The sequence below is a fragment of the Sitophilus oryzae genome, unplaced genomic scaffold (assembly GCF_002938485.1).
Source record: "Sitophilus oryzae breed Bouriz unplaced genomic scaffold, Soryzae_2.0 scaffold_1184_pilon_pilon, whole genome shotgun sequence".
In the NCBI taxonomy this organism is placed as follows: Eukaryota; Metazoa; Arthropoda; class Insecta; order Coleoptera; family Curculionidae; genus Sitophilus; species Sitophilus oryzae.
Window position 1 is genome coordinate 2,832,324 of NW_022145820.1, and position 9,928 is coordinate 2,842,251.

At 32.7% G+C, this 9,928-nt stretch overlaps 1 protein-coding gene across 1 annotated transcript; it reads right to left on the minus strand.

Moving 5' to 3' along the window:
- Window positions 1-521: 521 nt before the first annotated feature.
- Window positions 522-989, minus strand: LOC115891558. The gene has a single exon (XM_030912046.1). The coding sequence runs from the start codon at window positions 987-989 to the stop codon at window positions 522-524; it is 468 nt and encodes a 155-aa protein (XP_030767906.1).
- Window positions 990-9,928: the final 8,939 nt, after the last annotated feature.

Consider the following 9,928-nt stretch of genomic DNA (forward strand, 5'->3'; position numbering starts at 1 on the left):
ATATCATGGTCAATGGCCTACCGACTTGGAAAGTGTCTAAATCGACTCTTACTCACGAGATATCTGATCTCATCCGGCCTCAAACCGGCGTGAATGAGCAGTGTGTGTCAATAGATTTTACACTTTTGCCTTTTTTTTGGACAACAGCACGATACAGAGTTTCGAACCGGTCACCCGTCCATCCACTAGTATCGCCTTACGTCGCTTAACTTCGGTGTTCTAATGGGAACCGGTGTTTCGACGTAGCTAGGCCAATGCTATGACATTGAATAAGGATTGATTGACGTATTCAATTATTATTTTCATGTATTTTACGATCTAATCTATTTTTCCAAAGCTCCCCAATTAAAAATTAATGGTTTTAACACAGCCATGGCACTCTAGATTGAAATTTAAAAATTCGATTTTTATCAATCAAAATGTCAAAGGTTGACGTATAAAGTAAAAAACGTCTTCTTCTTCTTCTTCCTACTCTATATTAGGCAGATTGCCTGTTCATTTTTCACATCATGCCTACAGTTTCATTCGATGGTAAAGTTATCAGACCATCTTTTTCTTGGCCTTCCCGTACTTCTTCTTCCCAGTGGTGATTTGTGAGCTGACCTTACTATTCTTCCCTCATCCATTCGGCTTATATGTTCATTCCATTCGCGTCTTCTGCTCAATACCCATTCATTAATGCTATCCACCTTGCATGTTTGCCTTATGTTGTCTCTTCGTTCTCTATCTAGCAGCGTTTTACCTGTGATTTTGTGGATGATTTTCATCTCGCCTGTTTCCAAGAATCTTTTTGTTTTTGCTCTATCCGGTCTGGTTTCTGCTGTGTAGGTCAGTATGGCCTTGTATATTCTTGACTTGACCTCGACACCTATGTATTTATTTTTCCATATGGTGTCGTTCAGACATCCAGCTTTTGTTGTTTGTTGTCTTACCTCTGTTTCGATATCGCCATAACCGGATAGCTCTATACTGAAATATTTAAATTTCATTTATTGCTGTATTATTATGTTATCCACGACAATCTTGCATCTGAGAGGTATTTTTGATGTCGTCAAGCTCTTTGTTTTGGATGCAGAGATTATCATGTTATAAGATTTTGCCACTAGAATAAAACGATATACTAGTCTTTGGAGGTCGTCTTCATTTTCTGCGAATAGCACAGCGTGCGTCGTCGGCATAACATAGAATTAATTAATATTATCATATTGCAATCTCCCATTTTGTGTCCATTTAAATGGCGCACTTGTTTGATTATTTCGTCAAATAGTATTATTAATTATTTATGTAGTCATATTCAGTGAAACATGAAGAGACCGAAACTATCTGAATACGTCCTTAAATCCCGACTGATTTCATATACTAATATACCAAATTTTGTTTTGGGGCCACTTTTGAAAAACACCCGGTACAGTAGTTTTTCCACATGCAAATTTATAAAAAACAATATTTCATTTTTAAAACAAAAAAGTCATGTTACAATATGTTAAACAGACGTCAAGCACTCTGGTGTTTTAAATTATTAGTCTGAATAAAAGAACCAAAACTAGAGCACGAACAAAAATTGCGAACAATTAAAAAAGCGAGCTATTCAATTGGCGAATAAAAACAAACATTACATCCTCATAATGAACATTTTACGTTGAAATTTTGACGTCAACGTACTAATTAAAACCATCCAAAGCTGAAAATACGGTAACTATTTCTGTTCGGATCGTAGTTCTAAGGATATATTGCAAATTATGATTACATTTGTACTGTGTCCAAAGAATAAATTAAAAACAAAATATTTAATATATTAAATTTAATAATAACAAAACCAATTTTATTAATGTTATTTTATTTTTGTGCTAAAATGTATTAAAATATTTCAACAACCGTACTTCAATATAAATTCGCGAAATCACTGATAGCTATTATTAAATTTTTGTTCAGTGACTGAGTACATCAGATTTTAATAAATATTTAATATATATTATTTTCGTCGGCCAAATAAGTATGAAAATAATCGTTCTTTCCATTTTATTTAACATATTTCAGTTCAGTTTTATTTAACATTATGAATTTGTTAAGCAAAATTGAATTTATCTAAATTTATATCTACTCTAGAGATTAAATAAAAATATCAACATTCAAAGAACTACTCCAAATAGTGAGGATCAAAAAGATCGTAAAAATATATTTTTATTTGTGGGTGAATATGAAATATTACAATTAATTGAGTTGCACCTTTGGTGTTACAAATAGCAAAATAAAACACTAATTCACCACAATACACCAAAACACTTTACATTTTTGCACTAGACGCGCGTTTCGCTATGTGAGCATCATCAGCAGATGATTAAAACTAAACAAATATATACAAATTGGGCATTTTAATAATTAAAAGACGCTCAGTTGACATTGATTGGGTGTGGCGAAATATTGAGCATGACAATTAATTACAATTAATTTTGACACTCTCATATGCATCTAATGCCTGTAATTTGAGACTTGTTTAATTAAATTTATATGAGTATCTTTACCAAACCAAACCTTTACCAATAATATGTTGAGCAACGCAAGACTTATCCGGTCTATCATATCTTATATGAACCATAAATATGTTCTTTAAATATAGTTAATATTGTAATTATCTTCTAGTTTACCAACATTTTTCTGATTACAGTCTTTACATGAGATCTCATGTAATTATCATAAACTATAATCAAAAGCAAGTCTGGCCGATTTACGAAATTGGCAACTGAGTCTGGCAGTGTCTTGACAAATGGAAAAATTACAAATTGTTGCTTTTATTTTCCCGGTTTTTTTTTATTTTCCCGTTTTTTTTCTAAGCATTTTCCACCTCAATCCATCGGGAAAACGACCCTACATATACAGGGTGGCCCATCGAAAACGTTCCGCTTTGTTTGTGAGGGGGACAACTTTTGCCCCAAAAATGATTGCAAAATCTTCAACCCTCTAAGCGGGGGTGTCATCCCCCAACTTTTTTCAAATGGGAAGGGGGGTCAATTGGTACTGCAATGAAAAGGGCTTTTTATTCTCTATACTTGCCCGCTTTATTTTTGAGAAGACTTCAACGCGCACAAGTCACAGAACAGCTATCTAGCAACTGCCGCACCTGATCGTTCAACCTTGCGGCAAGTGAAAAAATGCGTAAACATCTAGAAATAATAAAAAAAAACCGCAAATTGGTCGAATGAATTTATCCTTATCATTTACTCTGATAAATGTTTAAATAAACTTTTCAAATTTCAATCCTTCATATTTTCTCAATGACTCGACCGATTTTCAAAAACGAAGCGGGAAAGTATAGAGAATAAAAAGCCCTTTTCATTGCGGTACCACTTGACCCCCCTTCCCATTTGAAAAAGTTGGGGATGACACCCCCGCTTAGAGGGTTGAAGATTTTGCAATCATTTTGGGGCAAAAGTTCTCCCCCTCACAATCAAAATTGACGTGTCTTTGAATTTTCTGAAAAAAAAATTACCCTGGCCGTTATGCCTTGCGGAACGTTTTCGATGGGCCATCCTGTATACGAAATTTGATTAGAATAGCATTCAAGAAAATATTCAGTGTCTTCTGGACTATATCTTATAAATATAGATTCTAACCAACATATTTAAGTATAAATTAGCCAAATGATCAGTCCGGTATTTATCAAAGGCTCAAAATACATTAATAAATGCCATTCTAATTTTATCCATAAAGATAATAAGAATTCAGTCAAATTTTGAACGTCTAAAAATACCACCGAAGACTAAAATTGAAACTGACATTTTGTGTCGCCGTTTTAGATTGAAAACCGGGTTTTTCCACGCGCTTTCCCATTCGTTAAACAAATTTTCATATCGTGTATTGACCTTCCGCTCACGGCCCATCGCCTGCCCTAATGAAAACCGCCAGTGAAAAAGCTGAAAAGCTCTGCGACGCCAATGTTTGCCAACTTTTGGCGTAAGCTGCTGTCGCTGCTAAAAAGCGGGCTTATAAAAAATATGAACAGAAAAAACACGAAAAAAATCACTAAGATCGGCAGATTATTAATAGGATTTTAAATATATATGTATGTTACGGTTAAAGTCCGATGTCCGGTTAATGTCGACATTAACACGTTAATGTTTGGGTTAGGTTATGTTTTTGGTTGTTTTGTTGTGTGTTATTCTCGAGATTAACCGGGGTAATGTCGATATTAACCGGACATCGGACCTTAACCGTAACATATACAGGGTACCCCACTCAGAATAGCTCTCGGCTGTATCTCGGAAAGTATTAGTCGTAGAGCTTGCGGAAAAAAATACTTATAACTAAAGAGGGCATGATAAATTGCTGAAAATTATTTTCAAGTTTGTAGAGTAGCCGCTAGAGGGCGCAACGGCTATTAAAAATAAGAAAAAGAAGTTTTTACACAATTTTGCCTAGATAACGGATACTATAAATAATAGATTCATAATATTCAGTAAAATTTGCATATTTTTTGTGAGAACCATTTTCCCCTATCTGCCAAAATAAAGTGGTGGGGGAAGGTTAGATATGTTTTTATTTAAACATTAATAATTCCGGACAGGAAAACGGAATCTAACAAGCGGGGGCTCGCTTAAAAGAGCGTTTCTTACTCTATATTATAGCGTATACATAATAATAATAAGCTGTTGAATGTAGACGCTAGGGGGCGCTGTCTTACAATTTAACAAAAATTGCGCGTTTTTTTCAAAAACATTAAATGCGATAGTATATATAATTTTAGCTGATAGTAAAGAGTAATAAAAGTTTAAAAAGTCAGCGAAACCCGCATCTTGATATCCTCTTTCGAACCGAAGATAGTAGCAAAATTATAATAAATACGAAAAAATAAGCCCTTAATTACCTTATTCTTTTAACACTGTTACAGTAGCCCTCTTGATTATGACCATTCTAATAAAAAATAAGATAGAAACGATTAGTTTCATTTTAAAATCGATAATATACCAGAATACGATAATACCAGATGTATTAATATCTAATAATTAAGATATCAATGACAGTGAATAAGAAACGACGCTTCAGTGAAGTCATGATGACCTTTGGATAAAAGATGCTTTTGACGTAATAGTATAAACGTCAAAGATTATTAAATCACAAGGCATTTTTAGAAAAGCAATCAATAGATAAAAAACGCTGCTGAGACTATCAAATTTTTGATATAATAATATTTTGAGTTTAAACTATCTCTTTAAAAGCAATTTTTTCCAAAGCCTACCATGAATTCACTGAGGCGTCGTTTCTTAGTCACTCTCATTGATATCTTAATTACTAGATATTAATACACTTAGTATTCTGTTTGTTTTTTTGAATGAAATAATCTTTTCTATCTTATTTCTTATTAGAAGTCTATACGGGGTATTTTCTAGAATGAAAGTTTTTTACAATACCCCAACTTTACTTATTTTCCTGAATAAATAATTTCCATTAACGTTAACTCTACTATCGTAAGTTTTTGCTCATAGAGAATGAGTGGCGTTTCTGTGAGAGCCGGGTAACAACATCGTTGTTGGGGACCCTAATTTGCAATTTGGGCGGGCCCTAGCGATATAAATTCTCCTCAGTATCCAGGACACATTTCAAACCGAAATTGTAGTGTTTTTTTTTCTTGCGCCGTGCTAGAAATTTGTCATTACGACGCTCCTAGGGTTGAAATTGAACTGATTAACATAGAACACGTACGTAGGGAAGTACATAAACAAATATGATTTGTAAATGTCTGAATTTATTCGGAAGTATCTCCATAATTCTGAATTTTAAATTGATAACTCTCTAGGGAAATAGTGGAAGTTAGTAGGTAATATATTAAAGTACCTCACAATTTGGTGTTCGTTGAAAGAATTAATTTGATCTGAAAGATTGAGTTTTCCAAAGATTCGAAATATCTTTGGAGTTTTCATATAAATTTAATTTTTAATTTAAGCAGATGAAGTGATGCTTGCATTATACAAGGTAGGTTCAGGATATTGTTTAGACGCCAATTTTGTGGCGTCTTTGTTATTTAAATATGTCCAGTATACAGGGTGTCCCAGGCTGAGCGTACATTAGAAGTTTCTAGAAAACTATAATATCTAGATCGGAGATTTTTGAACATCATTGTTTCACAACGGATCTATCGATTAAAAATATTTTCAACATGGCGGCAACTTTCTTATTTTAAACAGGTGCCCCATTTTTTTATTACATACTTAAATTATTATCTGTAAAATTCTATGAATATTGATGTTAAACATTCTATACCTTCAAGTTCAAGACAAATTAGAAAGGACGTCTACAAACTTCAGAGAAGCAATTTCTGCCGAAGGACGCTTGTGCATTACAATTTTTCTTCCATTTTTAAATCAAAACTACTTTACGCCTGGCTGAAAATATCGAACACGACTGATCCACAAGTGGCTCGCTTGGCGAGTTGCTTTGTGGCTTAAGTTGATGGGGGATTGCACTGCGGCTGGTTTGGTTAAAATCGCATGTTAAGGAAACATACCTCGCGGGTTACATGGAGGGTCGCTTTGGCGCCTCGATACCCACTACCCTTCAGGTAACTTGCTTGCACTGCGGGTCCGCTTTACAGATGGATTTTTCCAGGTTCTTGAGTTCCGTTTTAAATTAGTTTCCACTTGGAAAGTAGAACGGTTCTGGTTTGTCCAGTTAGTGGAGTGTTCGCTCTGTTTATAGCTAGATCGTTTGCTTTTTCATTGCTTTCTATCCATTGGTGAGCCGACACCCAGGGAAGGAGGACTTTATTTTATTTGCCTAATTTGTCCAGCTTCTCTAAGCATTCTTTGACCAACTTAGAATTGATGGTTACTGAGTTGATCTCTTTTAGAGCTGCTTGACTATCAGATAAGATGGTTATTTCCTGTTTTCGATAGTTTCTATCTGAGATAAATTGTACGCATCTTTCGATAGCGTAGATTCTGAAGTAGGTGCCCATTGGTTCGGAGTATTTCGTTTTCGGCCTAAATACTCCTATCCCTGTCCCTGCTGTATGGTCTTTTGATGCTGAATTAGTGTTACTTTTTGACAAGTTTTTAGTAAATGACGTCTAGAGGTTGATCTCGCCAAAATTATCATCGATTGTCATTCCCCAGTCGTCTTTCACAATATTTTTATTAGATCATACGGTATATTACTCTGTATTATATCCATAATTAATAGAACCCTATCACCTTAATATGCAAGAAAGGTCAAACATTATTCCATTTTCCGAAATTAAAATTCGAGAATGCCATTAAAGGAATTTTAATTTTTTAATAAGCTTTAAATTCTAAAGTTACCTCTCTTCTTAAGGATTTATATCCCCCGACCTAAATTAATATTGTATTTTCCTCTCACGAAAAACGATTCATCACTTTCAATATTCGAAAAATCCCTCATTTAAGGTAATTAAGGCTGATAATTAATGTTTTAATCTTCTAAATTATTTCAGGTATTTTACATTTTGTTTTGGGTTTAATATATTTTTTTGCGAAAATATATTTTCGCCGACTTTCAAAAAGAAACCGTAAATTAGAAATAAACTTTGGGAATTTGTTTGGATATTAAACGTTTGAAATTAATTAATAAAATTTCTTTGCTAATGAAAAATGTGAGTTACTGAAAGTTTTTCATGATGAAGTTATATAAAAACGTTTTGCCAAATTTTGTAAATACTTTTATTTTATTTAATTATTCGTCTTTTCAAATAAAAATACGAAATAAGTAAACATATTTATTTTTTTCAAACCTTGTTTCATGTTCTATCAAATTAACCATTTATTTTTCTTTCGATTCTATCAATTTTCAGTTATAATATGCTTGGTAATTAAATTTTTATAGAATATTCAAAAATTTATTAAAAAATATATAAAATATATTTTTTTAAATATTTATACAAACTATTTTAAATATTTAATAAATAATACCGTTATGGTCCAACAGGCATTCACCCAAACAAAAAACAGAATATATAAAATCCTTAAGTGACTGACATACTGATTAATCACGATCCTGCTCAAACCACTCAACGTAAGAAGCTCAATTTTGGCATACAGGTTGATTCTAGGGTGTAGAGGTTCGATAAGAAGGGATTTTTCGAAATTCCAGTTCCAAGAGGGTGAAACCGCCCCTCAAATATTACAATATTTTTTATTTAAAAAACGGTCAAGTTTCCGAAAAAAACGCTTAAACACGTATATTTTATTTTGTTTTTTTACATATTTTAATATTTTTTAAAAATGTATACAGGGTGTTTTGAAAAATCTGGTCATTGATTAATCACGATCCTGCTTAAAGCGCTTGACGTAAAAAGCTGATTTTTGGAAAACAGATTGATTTTAGGGTGTGGAGGTTCGATAAGAAGGGATTTTTCGAAACTCGAATTCTAAGGAGGTGAAACTATCCATCAAATATAAAAATATTTTTTATTTAAAAACCGGTGAGTTTTTCGGAAAAACTCTTAAACACGTATATTTGATTTTGTTGTTTTACATATTTTAACATTTTTTATAAATTTGATACAGGGTGTTTCATAAAATATGACCATTGAGTAATCACGATTCTGCTTAAACTGCTTGACGTTTAAAGCTGATTTTTGGCAAATGGATTGACTGTGGGGTGTAGAGGTTCGATAAGGAGGGGTTTCTCGAATCTCAAATTCCAAGAGGGTGAAAACGCCCCTCAAATATTACAATATTTGTTATTTAAAAACGGTTAGTCTTTCGGGAAAACGCTTGGACAAGCATAATTTATTTGGTTTTTTTACATATTTTGAATTTTTTTTAAAAATCATACAGGGTGTTCCAAAAAATTGGGTAATTTCTTAATCACGATACTGCTTAAACTGCTTGACGTAAAAAGCTTATTTTTGCCAAACGGATTTTTCGGAAGTCAAATTCCAACGAGATGAAACTACCCCTCAAATATTACCAAGTTATATAATAATATCGTCATATTGTTTTTTCTCATGCTGACATAAATGTGAGAAAATGTTATCCAGTTTGCATGTTAATGAAAATTCTTGCTTTGCTTATCATCACCATTACAAATGATCAATTCGAGTAATAACATAAAATAAATTCCTAAAAGCCCAACGAATCCACAAAAATTCAATCCACAAGAATCCACATTAATTTCAATATTTTTTATTGTCCTAGTAATACAACAAAAATCAAGCCTCTGACTGTCTGTTTGTAATTTTCGAGGTAATTTTTATTTTAACTAGTTTAATCTTTGTTTCTTTTATACGGAGTGTCAAAAACTAAGAATCAGACAGAAACTGCCAGAATACCAAATTTCAAGAAAAATGGTTTATTAATATTCTTAAAAATAAACAAAATATATTATTTTTATTTGACTTTTCAAGGGCTATAACTTCTTTGGGAAGCATTTTAGGGCATATGTTCATACATTTTAAATCTATGGTTTATACGAACTTTTTGTTGTATTTTTATCTGTATAATCAACCACCGAAGTTAGATGCTCTATTTTTTGACACCCTGTTTATTGGATCTCAATAATATACCGGGTGCGTCTCAAAAGTGGCTCACCCCCTATAACTTTTTTATTTTTTCAGATAAAAAAACGAGACTTGGTATGCTAGTATATGACCTTAGAATTAATAATTATGAATATTAGAATTGATTGACGTATTCAATTGTTTTCGGTCACTTGCTGTTTCACCTGAAATGACTAGAACTTTTGATTTTTAAATGGTTCCCTCGGTATTTTTTTGTTTTATTCGATAGAAAATAACATAACTGCATTGTTGCTGCATTCAGCATGCAGCAACAATGCAGTATTTCGAGTCAAACGAAAATTTGACTCGAAATACCAAGTGCGTGATATCAAATTATTCGTAAAAAAATGCTTTTTCCAAATATGATAATAAGCCACCTTCGTTCCATTTGAAAAAATTCAGATATGATTAAAAATA

Bases quoted from the DNA above. Each gene is read 5' to 3' on its own strand.
- LOC115891558 (XM_030912046.1), bottom strand. From the start codon at position 989: ATGAAATTTAAATATTTCAGTATAGAGCTATCCGGTTATGGCGATATC.